The sequence below is a fragment of the Pongo pygmaeus genome, chromosome 16 (genome assembly GCF_028885625.2).
Source record: "Pongo pygmaeus isolate AG05252 chromosome 16, NHGRI_mPonPyg2-v2.0_pri, whole genome shotgun sequence".
Classification (NCBI taxonomy): Eukaryota; Metazoa; Chordata; class Mammalia; order Primates; family Hominidae; genus Pongo; species Pongo pygmaeus.
The window spans coordinates 91,852,114-91,869,960 of record NC_072389.2 but is presented as its reverse complement, the minus strand read 5'-3'; the positions used below and the strand labels follow the sequence as shown (position 1 = coordinate 91,869,960).

The window sequence follows — 17,847 nt, the reverse complement described above, 5'->3', positions numbered from 1 at the left end:
AGGCAAGTAATACAACAACCAATACAGATGACGCTCTCCCTCAAAAGCTTGCAGTCTGCTGGAAGAGAAGACAATAGCAATTTCGTCACAATGTAATCAAGTCTGAGTTGGGAGAGCCTATAAGAGCATTGGGGAGGGACATCCAAGTTGTGGTAGTCAAGGAAAGGATTTTCAGAGGAGGCAATATCTGAGCTAAGCTCTAAAGGGAAAGAAGAAGTTAAAAATTCTAAAAGCTGAGCCCCAGCACTGCACACTCAGCCTACAAGGAATGGCCGGTGTGCTGAAAACCTAGCTACATGGTCTGAGCCTGAATCAAGCCATGTTTGCACTGGCTATTGGTTTTTCCTGGGCTGAGGCATTATGTTCCTGATCAATACAGTTAACAACTGACATAAGACTACTTTCAGAGTTTTACATACCTAGGTAGGTACAATTTATATCAGGATGCTCAACCCTAAGCTCAACAGCTAAGGAAAGTGTGTATGTAGAAAGTAAGCCAGCCTTACTCAGCTCTCTGGGCTCCCTTCCCATGAAAGATCAAGTCCTCCATGCCAAGGCTGGGCTGGGGGGATTTGAGAGATAGCTTCTTTCCTAAGGCATGACATTCACAGGCTGGCCTACCAGGCTGCTCTCAGCATCTTTTCCTCCTGCAATTCAACACCCCCTCACCTTGCTGCATCAAACACCAGGCATTTGGGAGCAACCGAGGGAGCAGAAAAATAATGAGAACCGAGATGCCAAACCTGAAGCAAGTTCAGTCTGAAGAATGAATGGTCCTCTCCCCAGAACCCACAGTAACACTTTTCCATCCCTTCCTATCTCCAGGGCTTCATAACCCCTTCCTCTTCACTCCCCCATCCTGCTCTTACCACCTCCACTCTACCTGCAGATCTTTAAGCTGTGGATAGACTTGCGTCTCATATCAAATTCAAACAAACTAAATGAATTCAAGCTTCAATTTTTCTAAGCCTATAAAGGGAAACAGCATGTGATTTGGCTCTTTCTCTCTGCTTATAGTTGACAGAGATGTATGGATGGGGGGAGAGAGTGTTTTTATTTTTATTTATTTATTTAAAAGTTTTATTAAAGTTCACCTATTACCCACAGGCCTCAGGCTCCCTATAGAGAAACAAATATCACAATTGAAGCAGCTGGTTTCCAAGGTGCCAAATTAAAATAGATGAAGAGGTAAGGAGGAAAAAATGAGTAAAAACATTAAGCTAAGACTTCTTCCCTCCCAAGTGCATTGTGCCTGCTATTATATTGCACACATGAAATTGACTCCCAACGTAATTAGGCCAGGGCTACCAGGCAAAAAAATCCTCAAATTATTCAGAACCCCAGAGCTATTCTTTTGCAATCACTCAAGTAACTGAGAAAAGAGTCAACTTTTAAATATAAATTTGTTATCAGCATCAACATTGTCCAAGCAATTCCCAACACTCCACCTGCCCAAGAATACAGACTCATGAGCTGAGCTGAGTTGAGAACCAAATACAGGAATACTGCTCTCCAGCCAGCCAAAATCTTTTCTTCCACTGGAACCTGGAGGCAATCTCACTGGAACCTGGAGTTTATTTCAACAATCTTTAGGGACTGCTGGCTCTGTTAGACGGGGGTGGAGGGTCCACCAGCTCCACAATAGATAATATACCCCCTTTAGGGTCCATTGTCTTGGTGGTATTATGTATGGATAATATTTATTTTCTCTTTGTGGTCATGTACCTGGAACAGCCATAATATTCTCTATCTTACCGCAAAGACCCAGGACATGACTTTATTGCTTTCAAGGTCAGAAATTAGCCATAGGTGCTTGAGAAATAGTAGTTCATGAAAAAAAAGAAAAAAAGAAAGAAAGAAAGAGCCATGGGGACCAGAGAGTATCTTTCATTAAACCCAGAGGGGAAAGAAATAGCCACCCTTCAAAAGAGATGCTTACTGGATTTCAGCAATGCTGCCAAAACTTCAGTGGCTGCCCTGGGAAAAGAGAAAGAAAAGTAACAGTCAACGTTCAATGGTCTTTTTGTCATCACATGGATCCCACAGCCAGCATGCCCATTGCCACCCCATAACAGGCCCATGATTAACCAGGTAGCAGGCAATCTATTGATTGCCCCGCTGACCATTAAAGAGGCATAAATGCAGAAATCACGCTGAGCGAAGTGTCCACCTTGTAGATGGGTCTCGAAGGTCCCCTCTGCTGCTGAAAATCTCTTTCTCTCCCCTGCTTGCCTCCCACCTTCCACCAACTTCCTTCCACAGAGTGGCTCATTTTTCTATTATTCATACCAGGCAGAGCTCTTGTCAGCCTCTTGATTTGTTTCTGGAAACATGCAGGGACTCTGGAGGATGATCTGGGAAGGAATGGGGCTTGGGGGCTTAGTGAATGTAGCAGCACAGTGCAAACTTCTTGAAACACTCATACCCCTGGGGATGCAGTGGAAAATGCATTCACACATTGGAAAGAGAGGCTGTTTCCTTAGGGTAGAAAATAGTTATATCGGGATTTTTCTTCCAAATTCATCGCTTTCTTCCATGGAGGAATGTCACAGTCTTTGTAACAAAGGGACACATATGAGAATGAAAAATACTTTTTGACCCACATCTTAGTGATTTTTCAATCTGTTTCCTGCTTCTGAGAAGGTCACACAAAAATCTACCTACAGGGCAGAGGAAAACTTCACTGGCATTGAGGGCGTATGGTATAATTATAGGTAGGAGAGTTGTGTTTGCTTTTTTTAAAAAATAGAAGATTCTGTGTGGCCCTAGTAACTTATCTTTAAGGCCTGCTAAGCAGTGATCTGTTTCCACCACCTCTCTCAGGATTGGAGGAACAGGCCAAAGAGGCTAGATCACACTTCCAAGACTATACAGACATGTCAGCAGAGCTGGGATCCCAATCCCAGGAATCTCGCTGCACAGCTCTGCTTCCTCCCCATCTGTTGTTCTCCAGAATCTCTCACTGGCCCTACCCTGGCCTCTGCCTGGTCAATGAAAATCCACTTTGCAATATGTTAGCTAATACTGAACAACAGAGCCAGCAGTAAAAAGGAAGATAAATGAAAGAATAAATATAAAGTAAAATACAATAGAAAAGCAGTACATGTGAAAACATTGCTCCCCATAACCTACAAGGCAGTTCTGCAAGAGCAAAAGCCTGAAATTCACAAGCCCCTGTGCAAACCCGCAACTGGGATGACACCCCAGCTCAGGGAGACCAAAATGACCATAGGGCAGTTATAAAGAGGGCGAGGCTAGCTTTCATGGATGGACTACTTCATTTATCCTTCAAACGGTTTTCCTCTTATCAACTTTCAGCTTCTTCAATCCCATTGTTTTTGAATCCCACAGAGTTTTGGCAACGGTGGATTGAAGATGGAACACATGGAAGGTGTTTCTGAAAATTCAAGTTGTGTGAAAAATCCAGGCGCCATAGTATATGGGGCCTGGCTTGGGCTGGGGCAAAAAGAAAATCAGTGTTTTGGGAAAAGCAGAACAGCCTAATTAATTTCATCAAAATGAATGAGCAGAGAAGAAGGAAACCATAGAAACAGGAAAAGAATAAGGATGTTCCAAGCAAGGCACCTAACCCAATCCTAGCTCAGAGGCCAGGTCTCTAAGGACCGCATTTCTAATTTCCATTGCACTTTTGTTTTAAGAAGTTCACAAAAGAGGTAATGATCCATTAGATAATAGTTTTATGAGACAGACTAGTGGTAGGGAGGGATAGGTGGCAGACAGACCAGTTAGGAGAATAAGCAATAATAAGATCTCAAACCCAAAAAGTGGCATGGAGGAAGAAGGGATGGGTTAAAGCCACATTTGAATCTTGCTACTCAAAGTGTGGGTCTCTGACCAGCAGCCTAACATTTTCTGAAAGCCAAAAAGAAATGCAGAATCTCAAACCACATCCCTGACCTGCTGAATCAGAATCTTTATTCTAACAGATAATTTATATGCACATGAAAGTTTTAGGATAATTGGTTTAGGGAACAGTATCAATATGGCTTAGTTACTCTTTCGATGTTGACAGAGCAATTCAAGGTGACTCCCAGATCACAACTCTCTAGAAAGTACCTAATAATATGCTAACCTAAATAAATATTAATCCAAACAGTGACATTATATAGCAGGAAATGCATGATAAGTGTCACATTCATCAAAAAAATTGAGGCTTATTCCTGAGAAACTAGAAAACATTCACTTCTTCCTAGGGCATAAGTGGGAGATCAATGTTTAGTGCAGCAAAGGGCACATTTAGGGCAATGATGGAGATAAGATTTGAGGCCAAAATCCAATATTCTAAAGAGTTCACATTCAACTCTGTAGGTAATGAGAAGCCATTTGGTTTTTTAAATCGAGATGACGTGGTGTCAAAATGGAAAAGTGAGAGAGAAGTTGTGAGCAAAAAATTAACAAGAGCTGAGGAAAGGTGAGCTGTGGAGGGTGAAGGAAAGTGAAGCGTCAGTGATGGCCTGGAATAGGCTAGGTAGATAGGGGAATAAGAGAGCCATTAATAGACTAAGGAGAGAAGTTGCAGTGTTTAGACAAAATAATGATTTTGATTTTGGTGCTGAGTTCAAGATGAAGGGTACAACAGAAGGCTACATGAAACTGGAATGCTGCTGGAAGCATCATACAGAATTCAGGAATGCAACCACAGTTAGGAATATATATTTATGAATCACTACAGCAGCAATGACCGTCATAAGCCAGGCAAGCAGGTGATATCCGTGACGAAATTCAATCAAGAGCAGAACAGAGGGCTGCCCCAGGAAAACATCAACACTAGAGGGTAGGAAACCCCTAAAGGTGTCAGAAGATGCGCATTTGAGGAAATAGGAGATCTGCGGATCATTAGTTTGGAAACTGAACGTCACCAGACGATCTAGGCACACTGTTTTTCAAACTGCAAATTTTGACCCAATAGTGCATTGTAAAGTCAATTTTATAGGTATCAACTGTAGTTTTTAATGAAATAGAAATCAAAATGAAATTCAATATATCAGAGTCATTTCATGTAGCAAAGGTTAGCAGTGATCTGAGAAATTTTCATTTCAATGCATGAACATACACTTGTGTATCTACTGGGAATGTGATATAAGTGCTTTCCTTAAAAAAAAAAAAAGTTTGTAAAGATGTTGTTTAGGATGTAGTGTCCATATAAGATCTGTATAAGAATAAACATCTGAAATCAACTAATGAGAAAACTGAAAGCACTTGATCTCCCATACGCAGTGCCCAGGATCCAGACATCGAGGCTCTTTATTTTTGTGCATGTCACCAAGAGGCTCTTTATTTTTGGTTTATTCAGTGGTTGCATGTCTGCAGCGCTGGTCCACTCTGATCATTGCTGCTCTGCCACTTGTCTGCTCCCACAGCGAAGCATGAAGAAAGAAGTAAAACCTATCAGAGCTGAGGCAACTACTCTGTCAACCAACTGCTAAGCCCACAAAAAGTAAAAGTTTAAGCTGCTAAAACTTAAACAACTAAGAAGGCATTCAGTTACTTCTACTCCAAGGAGCTAAGCCCATTGTATTGAGTGTGTGAACTGGGGGCCCACAGTCAGTGCCTTTGGAGTGCAAGACTGCCTTCTGCCGGATGTGCGCATCTGACACCCATCGTTCTGGTAGCTGCACTGATTTTATAGAATAGGACTTCTTTTTTTTTTTTTTTTTTTAATGGAGTTTTGCTCTTGTCCCCCAGGCTGGAGTGTAGTTTTGCAATCTCAGCTCACTGCAATCACTGCAACCTCTACCTCTTGGGTTCAAGTGATTCTCCTGATTCAGCCTCCCAAGTAGCTGGGATTACAGGCATGCACCACCATGCCTGGCTAATTTTTGTATTTTTAGTAGAGACGGGGTTTCACCATGTTGGCCAGGCTGGTCTCAAACTCCTGACCTCAAGTGAGCTGCCTGTCTCAGCCTCCCAAAGTGCTAGGATTACAGGCATGAGCCATGAGCCACTATGCATGGCCTGAAGAGGACTTCTTGGGAGGGCACTGTTTTCTTAGAGTTTAAACTCATAACATCATCCCCCATTGTTTGAGCTTCCCTATGGGATGCCCAGGGGAGATAGAAAGTAGAAGTGCCAGAATGTCCTCCAAATGGGTGTCCCTGTGTTTACATCAATGAAAGAATCATTTCAGAAATTTTTGCAGAACATCTTGCTCCAAGAGAGTTATAACAGCCAAAGGCAAAGTGGAACGGCCCCCATCCTATCTATTTTCATACTGTAGGATAACTCAGTTAAGATTCTAGAGGTCACAGTTCACTTCCACTCTCCTTTTCAGAAAAAGCTAAGCTTAAACTATTGGCAAATTTGTAAATATCCTCTTGTTAAGATTTTAGCAAAACACCACAGAATTGCAACAGTTCAATTTACGTCTTCAAGTTGAAGTAAATTTTAAGAGCCATTACAGAAGAGTCTCGAATATTTATCATCCCTATTTAGGGAGCCCCTATAAATGCCAAGCAGTAAGCTAAATGTCCCATATACATCATTATACATCACATTTGATCTTCACGGGACTGCTAGAGGGTGAAATTATTAGTCTTGTTTTACAAACAGCAATAATGAAGTTCACAAAGGGCAAATAATCTTCCCAAGGTTCAGCAGCTAGCAAGAGGCAGTATTCACTGGGCTTGATGGCTCATGCCTGTAATCCCAGCACTTTGGGAGGCCGAGGCAGGTGGATCACAAGGTGAAGAGTTCAACACCAGCCTGGCCAAGATGGTGAAACCCCATCTCTACTAAAAACTACAAAAAATTAGCTGGGCATGGTGGCAGGCACCTGTAATCCCAGTTACTTGGGAGGCTGAGGCTGGAGAATTGCTTGAACCCGGGCAGTAGAGGTTGCAGTGAACCGAGATTGTGCCACTGCACTCCAGCCTGGGCAACAGAGTGAAACTCCATCTAAAAAAAAAAAAAAAAAAAGAGGCAGCATTAGCTACAAGTCTACCTCTGGGTGAATTTAAATCTAGTGATCCTAAAGTCTTCTCTCTACTTTTAACATAATTCTAGAAAGAATCTAAAATATCTCTCTGTGCAATATTTTTATCTTTCAAATAAGGATTGTGGAGACCAAGAGGTTAGATGACTGGTGCAAGGTCAGAGGATTCATACATCACAGAGCCAATGAAGCAAACAACTTGTCCAGCTTGAGTCCACTGTTTGACTCAAGATTCTACATAGCACAGTTTGGTACAGCTTAAGTGGGTTTAGATGTTCAATGGTGGTCATGGAGACAAAGACAAAGAACCCAAGGAGAAGCAAGTCACAGGCATCTTTGAGTGGCAGGACTGAGTTGCTAAATTAGGAAGTAGAGGGCTTGGGTTTGAAGCTTGGAGCAGCCACTTTTCTGCTTCTGGGTTCTGGGTTTACTTGATCTCTCTGAATCTCACAGGCTTTCTCATTTATAAAGTGGGTATAAGATCTAGCCAATGGGATGGTGTGAAAAGTGAGATAAAGTAAAATTTAAATTAAATTAAGTTAAAAATCTTGCTATAGCCCCTGAAATGTAATATTATTAGGTTGGTCCAAATGTAATTTTTGCCATTAAAACTAATGGCAAAAACCACAACTACGTTTGTACCAACCTAATAACCTGAATGTCATTCTTGGATCATGGAAGGTGGAATGGGTACCAAGTGAGGAAGTGGGTTTATCTCTGTATATGTGTTAAAACTCTTATTAAATAATGTATGAAACCCACAGCTGGACCATGGTCACATTGTTGCCCAGCCAGTGATATTCTGGTTTTATTTTCAACCCTGCTTTTTTTGATTGCTTCCACTATTTGCCTTGTTTCCCACCCCCCTCGGGACACCTATCTTGACCAAGGAAGCATTAAGTCACTAAATGACATGATCCATGTTGGAGGAGAAAAAATGAGAGCTGGTAACTGATCTAAGCTCCATGGTGCTGGAGAAAAGCCATGAGTGTTATTTAGCCTCATTCCCACACTGATTCCTGCTACTTCAATCTTGGGCTGCAGCAATATGGACCACAGCGGTGGCCCTCTATACTAATTAGGACTGAGAACTCTGGGTCAGAAAATGTGCCTTTCTGAACAGCAGGTAAGAAGCAGAGTGTCGTGTACCTCAAAACATGTTTGCATGGATACTTCACTTTGGGACAATGTTGGGTTCATGCAGGGTCATCATTCACCAGTCAGGAGTGGTCACTGGAGAAAAAATGTACTCCTATTCCTGGGTACATGGAGGAAACATAGGACCAAACTATCTCTTGGAAGTCAAATATTCTGTGGCACACATGGCCTAGATATAGCAGTGCCACCCATATTAGTTATCAATTGCAGTGTAATATTACCAAAATTGTAGCAGCTTGAAACAATATGCATGTATTATCTCACAGTTTATATGGGGTAGGAATCTGCTTAGGTGGATCCTCTGCTTAGGGTCTGACAAGGCTGCAATCAAGGCATCAGCCAGGGCTGAGTCTTCATCTTGAGGCTCAACTGGGGAAGGATGTTTCCCAACTCGAACAGGTTCTTGGCAAAATACCTTTCCTTGCAGTGCCAGGGCTAAGGACACTGCCGGCTTGCTGTATCAACAGAAAGTAAGACCACTCTGCATTTCTAGAGGCTACCTGCAGTTTCTACAAGCCACCAACTGTTCTTTGCAATGGGGGTTTCCCCAGCATTACTGCTTACTTCATCAATGAGGAGAGTTTCTATAGACAGTATGTATGCAATGACCTCTTATAACACAATTATGTAACATAATCACAGGGGTGACCAGGGATGACACATCCTTACCTTGCCATATTCTGTGCGTTAAAAACAAGTTTCAGCTCTTTCCCATTCTCAAAGGCAGGAAATAACATAAAGGTATAAACAATAGGAGGTGAGGATCATGGCAGGGGGCCACCTGAGAGTCTGTCCCCCACCCAAAGCTTCTTGCAATGTTTAACATCCAGATACCAGGAACCTAACATTCGCTTCACCAAGACATGACCCTCCCCAGGCTTCCCCTTTTCAGAGAGTGGAAATACTATCTTCCCAGAAGCTGAACATGCACCCTTAACACTACCTGCCCTTTCCACCTAGATCTCCATCATTTCCTCAAACACCACTTTGTAACTTCTAGAGTGCTCTTAAATTGTCCATTCCTTTTGATCTCTGCTGTTGTAACCCTAACCTAAGAATGTGAGGGTCTGGTACTTTAATGAGAAATGTAATTTCTAAAGCTATTGGTCCTTGGTTGGAATATATATTTTAACTTCCTAGGTTATTCCTTAGGTATATTAGAAAATATAATTAAGCAAAATGAAATGAAATAAATTAAAATCACCCAAATATCTCTCACCCAACTACTGCTATAGCCCCAAAACTAATCCATCCATATCCACTCTATATCTCCTTCAAGCTGTTCTCCAGTCTGCAACTACAGTGGTCTTCTCAATCAGAGGCTCTGATTTGAGCACCCTCACATTGCTACCCCACATCCACTCTTGCTCTGGATAAAAATCCAAATCTGAAACATGGACCAGGAGGCCCTAGTGAATCTGGCAGATGCCACCCTCTTCAGCTTTGTCCCACATCACTTTCTCTTGCTTTCTATACCTCTGCCCCACTGTCCTTTTTCCAAGACCTAGAGCATGTTCCCATGACTTGTCCTTTGACCTTGCTAATGCTGCAGACTAAAATGCCCTGGGCTTTTCTCCCCTTCTTTACCTGTATCTCATACTTTATCGTTTACATCCTAACTTAGGTGTCATTTCCTGTAGAAAGACTCCCTTGACCCCTAGTCCTCTCTTAGGTACATTCATCCTTTTTTCCTCTTTTCTCATTGCACAATTTAGTTTGCAGTTATTCACTCAGTTGTGTGATTGGTTTATTAATTTCTGTCTCCTCTTCCACTCTACAAGCTCCAGAAAATAGGAAACATGTTTTGTTTTGTACTATTCTACCCCTACCACTTAGTCTTATTTGAACACAGATCACCATCAAATGTTTGCTAAACCTTTTTCAAAAGCTAGGCACTGGTCTAAGAGCCTTAGTTATATTATTCTTTCATTCAACAAATATTTACTGAGCACCTGCTATGTGTCAAGACAAATTGATAAACCAAAGACTCTTACACCCAAAGAGCTTATGTTTGAGGGAATTAAAGTGAAAGAAATAGCCAATAGACAAAAGTATTTTTGAAAAGTACACTAAATTAGTATTCTTAGATGTGATAAATGCCATGGGGAAAAAAAGAAAAAACAATAACAAGGTAAAGAGATCAGCTGTACAGGAATGGGTTACAAGATTTAAAAGGTTGGCTGGAGTAGACTTCTTTGATAAAGCAACATATAAATAAAAGTACGGAGAGGAAGTGGTTGTCATGCAATTATCAGGAGAAGCATCTGCTAAGCTGAGGGGACAGCCAGTGCAGACACTGTAAGGTGACAATAGCCCTGACCTGTTCAAGGAACAGTGAGATGGACAGGGTTGCTAGAGTTGAGGATGACAGGAGTGGATCAGGACTGAGATGAGGTAGGTATTATAAGGGCTTTGGCTTCACTGTAAGTGAAGGATTCTCTACTGGATTTTGAGCAATGATTTAGCATGTTTTAAGAAGACTTCTCTAACGACTCTACTTTTTTTTTTAAAGGACTAGGAAGACAAGAGTAGAAGCCAGAGACCAGTAGAAAGCCATGTGGAGCAAACTAAACACAGCAACAAATAAAAAGGATTACACACAGGAGTAAATGGGATTTAGTCCAGGAATGCAGGGTTGGTTTGACATCTGATATTCAGTCAACGTAGTAACCCACCATAATAATGGAATAAAGAATTTGAAAATACCTGATCATCTCAAAACATGCAGGAAAAGTATTTGATAAAATCCATCACATTTTTCTTACAAAATTATTCAATAAGATGGAATCAAAGGAAACTTCCTCAAACTGATAAAGTGGCCTACAGAAAATCCACAGTTAATATGATACTTAATGAAGAAAGATTGAATGCTTTTCCCCTAAGATCAGAAATAAGATAAAGACACATATTCTGCTACCTCTGCTTAACATTATACTGGAGATTGTAGCCAGGGCACTTAGGCATAAATGAATAAATAAATAAATAAATGGCATGTAGTTTGGACAATAAGAAATAAAACTATGTCTATTTGCAGATGGCATGATCTTGGGTACAGAAAAATCTTAAAGTCACTAAAAACTATTAAAACTAATAAACAAGTTTTGCAAGGTGGCCATGATAACAGATTAACATATAAACATCAATTGTATCTCTATACATTAGCAATGAATATTCAGAAATGATTTTGTTTAAATCCCACTAATCTTAGCAGCAAAAAGAGTACAATTCCTGGTAATCAATTTAACAAAAGGCATCCTTTTATACTGAGAACTAGAGAACACTTGAAAAAATATTGTTAAAGATTGAAATAAATAGAAATCACACAAGTATCATTTTTCACCTAACTATTGCAGTAGTCCCCAAAAGACACGTCCATATCCACTCTAGGACCCCTTCAAACTGTTCTTCATGGTACAATTGGAGTGATCTCAAAAAGCACGTGGATATGTTTTAGATTTAGAACTGATGGGATTTCTTGACAGATTGCTGTGAGATTGCTGAGAAAATACTAGCTCAGTTACTTCTCATAACAATCACCATTTTACAGATGAAGAGACTAAGAAAGGTAACTTAACCTGCCTGAAGTAGCCATGTTAGAAAGCAGCAGATCTGGAACTTCACTGGGCATCTGTCTCACTGCAATGTCAGGTACTTAACACCTGCTATCCAACACCACATTGAGCACTGGCACTAGCGAGCTCTTTTGGGGAGATTTCAGAAAGAAGGAAGAAGGTGGCCCTAGAATTTAATCCTAGAGCCTCACTAGAGTTGGCAGTGGGACAAGGGGTTGTTGCAGCGGAAAAAGAAAGTGAAAAACCAAAGGAGTCAGCCAAATAACAGGTGGATAAAGCAGGAGGACCTTTAAAAGGGATTGAACATGTTGTTTAGAATACCATCTGCTACAGCGCCAGCCTCCTGCCTGGATTGAGAGGGACTAGCAGGATGGATAAAATCACACACACACACACACACACACACACACACACACACACACACAGAGCCAGGTGACCAAGAAAAGTGGTAACACATGGATCTTGCTAATCACCATTTTCAAGAGAGAGAGGAGAAAACAGAAACAGAAACTGAGATGGCTTCTGCATGCTGAAAGGAAAGGAAAAGCATAAACATATGGTGCAGAAATGGAACCAGATCCTGTGCCCAGGATGGAACACGTCCATTTTTCTTTGGAAACAAAGAACCTCCTCCCCTACAACTCTAACCAGATGCTGTCAAAGACAGATGCAGGAATCCTCATCAATCATGGGAAATTTTTATAAGAGAAAATGAAACCCAGATCTCAGACTGGTTTGGTTACCAACACTCAGCAGGGAGTGTGACAGAGGATGACTACTGCCTGAGATGGAACCAGGAGCAGAGCACCGCAATCAAGGCTGGGAGGGCCCCATTCTGCCTGGCTTGTCATAAGCAGAGACTCTGCAAAGGAGAAATGGTTTTGAAGTACTTCCAAATTCACAAGCAACAGCATCAGGACAAGGGCTCAGACAAAAGCTTTTGGGAATCCCCAGCACCGGGAAGGAAAAAGCTAATGTCTGAGGGGAAAGGAGCAGACTGGGATTGCAATAAGTTCTCACAAACAAGAGAGTCTCTTTCTACATAGAGGTGTGACTCTCAAGTTAGCACTTAAGGCAAACATTACCCTTAAAATAATTTAACTTCCTTAAACAATTCAAAAGTACATTATACATGGATGTACAACTATAATCCTATACTGTAATATGTATATATAGAGGTATAATGAGTAAATAATATAATTAAGCATATATATGCAAAATAGAATTCTACAGAATGTTTGCTATTTGACTATAATAGAATATTTACTATACCACACATTTAGTTGAATTCTTATAAGTCAAATGTACCTATGATATAATCCACTCTTGAAATATCTGGCAGCACAAAAGAAAAGATGTGATATCCTATCTCAATGCACAGCACAGAGCAGGCACCCAGCAGACAGTTTCTGATTCAATAGATGAACAAAAATGTATCTGATTTTGCTCCAGTTAAAGAGCACATTGAAGACAAACTGACTGTTATCTGTCCTGTTTGATTGAGATGTAACACGGCCATATGCGGTACCAAGGCTTAGCACCTTCCAGCATGAATGCAACCAGCATTTCAAAATGTTGTCATTCATACAAAGACAAATATTGTGCAATTCATTCCACTTACATGAGCTACCCACAAGACACTGAGGAATGGAGACAGAAAGTAGATCAGTGGTTACCAGGGAAGGGGATGGGAAGTTATTGCTTAATGATTACAGACAGAATTTGGGGGGTAACAACAAAGTATTGACAATACATAGTGGAAATAGTTCCACAATATTGTGAGTATAATTAATGACTGAATTGTACACTTTAAAAGGGTTTAAACGGCAAATTTTAGGTTATGTATCTTTTATAATAAAAAAGTAACAAAAAGAGTTGTTCTCGTATTTGATGACTAACTAGTCAGCCCTCTTTTTAAAAAGTTGCTTGGGTCTTTGGGAAAGAGGGGTAGAGTGTGGCAAAGACCTACAAAGTGCTCCCTCACTTGGCAGGACATAGAATAGCAACAGAAAAGTTTACCAGCAATCACTGAGACCAGTGATTTTCGAACTTGAGCATGCATTGTGCCTCAGACTCCTTGGAAGGGCTTGTTAAAACACAGAGTTTTAAGCTCCAGTCCCGAAGTTCCTGACACAGGAGGTCTAGGGTGGGACCTGAGAAACTCCACTTCCAACAACTTCCCAGGTGTTGCTAATGCTACGGTCTAGGAATCTCACTTGTGAAACACTGACTGAGGCAGTGGGTGCTCAGTAGATCTGACCAAGGGACTTTCTTAGTAAGAAGTGAAGAGAGTACCGCTAAGCCGTTTTTATTTCAGGTCAAATACTCAAGATCGTCCAGGATGCCTCCTAGTAGTTCCATGATTTGCGGAACTCCAAGAAAAGATTTCATAAACATTCTTCTTTCCTAAATAAAACTAAGGACTATCACCTTAAAAAAGACATCTTTTAGTTTTGAGGAACTCTTTCCTAACTAAGGTCTGCGGTTCCAGACAGGATGGGCAGTTATTCATTTTTGTACATATCACAAAGCCTTGCAATGATTTGGTGATCACTCCTTGACTGACAGGATTTATGATTCCCAGAATCCTTGGAGTGTTTAGAAATTAAGATCATCATTAAAACTCAGATGATATGGGAAGACTTCAATAAAACTGTCGGCCAGGTACAGTGGCCCATGCCTGTAATCCCAGCACTTTGGGAGGCCGAGGCGGACGGATCACCTGAGGTCAAGAGTTCGAAACCAGCCTGGCCAACATGGTGAAATCCCATCTCTACTAAAAATACAAAAATTAGCCGGGCATGGTTGTGTACACCTATAATCCCAGCTATTTGGGAGGCTGAGGCAGAAGAATCACTTGAACCTGGGAGGCTGAGGTTGCAATGTGCCAAGATCACGCCATTGTACTCTGGCCTGGGCAACAGAGTGAGACTCTGTCCCAAAAAAAATAAAAACTAAAAATAACTGTCAATCCCACTTCTTTAAAGGATGGGATTTAGTACCAATGAAGTTCAACATGGGCTATAATCTCTCAGAGAACTCCAGGCATGCTGAACTACCTGAAATTCTCATCAACACACATGTTCTTGCATTTCTCCCCAAGGTTGAAAGGGAATTTCTCTCATTCTTTAGAAAGCCTTTTCCCCTTTGGCCCTTTCCCAGCTAGCAAACTTTTCCTCCCCTATCTACTCACCTTATACCATCCAGCTCAATTCCAGCTCCCCCGCTTCCTGAGTTCCAGACTCCATAAAGTTCTTCCTTCTCTGAGTTCTCATCACACTTTCTAATTTTCTTTATTATAACATTGTTTACGGTAACATGGAAATTGCATATTTATGTATCTGACTTCACATTAGTCTAGAAGCTCTTTGAGGACAGCAAATATAATCTTTAAAATCTCAGCACTTATCATAGCACCTTCTATACAGTAATTTACAAATACATGTTTGGTGAGTAAATAAACTAATCATTGAATAGACGGCAACAGTTGTCTGCTAAACTTAAATATACCTCAGTGTGAACTCCACACTACTTCTAGAAACCACAAAGAATGTGTACTGCAAAGACAAACCTTTTTTTAAAGAGAAGATAAAAAAGAGTTTCAGGAGACAACTCTTAAAACTCAACAGGATTCTGTTCCAAGATGGCCGAATAGGAACAGCTCTAGTCTAGTCTTCCCAGCGTGAACGACACGGAAGACGGTAATTTCTGCATTTCCAACTGAGGTGCCTGGTTCATCTCACTGGGACTGGTGGGACAGTGGGTGTAGCCCATGGAGGGTGAACTGAAGCAGGGCGAGGCATCTCCTCATCCAGGAAGTGCAAGGTGTCAGGGGATTTCCCTTTCCTAGCAAAGGGAAGCCGTGACACACTGTACCTGGAAAATTCAGACGCTCCCACCAAAATACTGTGTTTTTCCAATGGTCTTAGCAAATGGCACACCAGGAGATTATATCCCATGCCTGGCTTGGCAGGTCCCATACCCACGGAGCCTTGCTCACTGCTAGCACAGCAGTCTGAGATTGCAGCCTTGCAGGAGGAGAGGCATCTGCCATTGCTGAGGCTTGAGTGGGTAAACAAAGCAGCTGGGGATGCTTGAACAGGGCGTAGCTCACCGCAGCTCTGCAAGGCCTGCTGCCTCTGTAGACCCCAGCTCTGGGGGCAGAGCGTAGCTGAACAAAAGGCAGCAAAAACTTCCGCAGACTTAAACGTCCCTGTCTGACAGCTCTGAAGAGAGCAGTGGTTCTTCCAGAACAGTGTTTGAGCTCTGAGAATGGAGAGACTGCCTCCTCAAGTGGATCCCTGACCCCTGTGTAGCCTAACTGGGAGACACCTCCCAGCAGGGGCCGACTGACACCTCATATAGGTGGGTGCCCCATGGGACAAAAGTTCCAGAGGAAGGAACAGGTAGCAAAATTTGCTGTAATGCAATATTTGCTGTTCTGCAGCCTCTGCTGCTGATATCCAGACAAACAGGGTCTGGAGTGGACCTCCAGCAAACTCCAACAGACCTGAAGCTTAGGGACCTGACTCTCAGAAGGAAAACTAACAAACAGAAAGGAATAGCATCTACATCAACAAAAGGACATCCACACCAAAACTCCATCTGTAGGTCACCAGCATCAAAGACCAAAGGTAGATAAAACCACAAAGAAGGGGAGAAACCAGAGCAGAAAAGCTGAAAATTCTAAAAACCAGAGCACCTTTTCTCCTTCAGAGGATTGCAGCTCCTCACCAACAATGGAACAAACCTGGACCGAGAATGACTTTGAGGAGCTGACAGAAGTAGGCTTCAGAAGGTCAGTAATAACAAACTTCTCTGAGCTAAAGGAGGATGTTCGAACCCATCACAAAGAAGCTAAAAACCTTGAAAAAAGATTAGACGAATGGCTAACTAAAACAAACAGTGTAGAGAAAACCTCAAATGACCAGATGGAGCTGAAAACCATGGCACGAGAACTACATGACACAAGTGCAAGCTTCAATAGCTGGTTAGATCAAGTGGAAGAAAGGGTATCAGTGATTAAAGATCAAATTAATGAACTAAAGCAAGAGGAGAAGTTTGGAGAAAAAAGAGTAAAAAGAAATGAACAAAGCCTCCAAGAAATATGGGACTATGTGAAAAGACCAAATCTACATCTGATTGGTGTACCTGAAAGTGATGGGGAGAATGAAACCGAGTTGGAAAACACTCTTCAGGATATTATCCAGGAGAATTTCCCCAACCTAGCAAGGCAGGCCAACATTCAAATTCAGGAAATACAGAGAACACCACAAAGATACTCCTCGAAAAGAGCAACTCCAAGACACATAATTGTCAGGTTCACCAAGGTTAAAATGAAGGAAAAATGTTAAGGGCAGCCAGAGAGAAAGGTCGGGTTACCATCAAAGGGAAGCCCATCAGACTAACAGCGGATCTCTCAGCAGAAACCCTACAAGCCAGAAGAGAGTGGGGGCCAATATTCAACAATCTTAAAGAAAAGAATTTTCAACCCAGAATTTCATATCCTGCCAAACTAAGCTTCATAAGTGAAGGAGAAATAAATTCCTTTACAGGCAAGCAAATGCTGAGAGATTTTGTCACCACCAGGCCTGCCTTACAAGAGCTCCTGAAGGAAGCACTAAACATGGAAAGGAACGACCGGTTCCAGCCACTGCAAAAACATGCCAAATTGTAAAGACCATCAATGCTAGGAAGAAACTGCATCAACTAACGGGCAAAATAATCAGCTAACATCATAATGACAGGATCAAATTCACACATAACAATATTAAAATTAAATGTAAATGGGCTAAATGCCCCAATTAAAAGACAGAGACTGGCAAATTGGATAAAGAGTCAAGACCTATCAATGTGCTGTATTCTTGAGACCCACCTCACATGCAGAGACACACATAGGCTCAAAATAAAGGGATGGAGGAAGATCTACCAAGCAAATGGAAAGCAAAAAAAAAAAAAGCAGGGATTGCAATCTTAGTGTCTGAAAAATCAGACTTTAAACCAACAAAGATCAAAAGAGACAAAGAAGGCCATTGCATAATGGTAAAGGGATCAATACAAGAAGAGCTAACTATCCTAAATATATATGCACCCAATACAGGAGCACCCAGATTCATAAAGCAAGTCCTCAGACACCTACAAAGAGACTTAGACTCCCACACAATA

The 17,847-nt window shown here is 41.5% G+C and overlaps 1 protein-coding gene across 1 annotated transcript in view; it reads right to left on the bottom strand.

The window, feature by feature from the left end:
* AGBL1 (AGBL carboxypeptidase 1) overlaps window positions 1-17,847 on the bottom strand; it is a 912,082-nt gene that overhangs the window by 680,449 nt on the left and 213,786 nt on the right. The window contains 1 exon segment of the mRNA XM_054451589.2: window positions 1,940-1,977. Within this exon segment, the coding sequence (XP_054307564.1) occupies window positions 1,940-1,977 (38 nt within the window).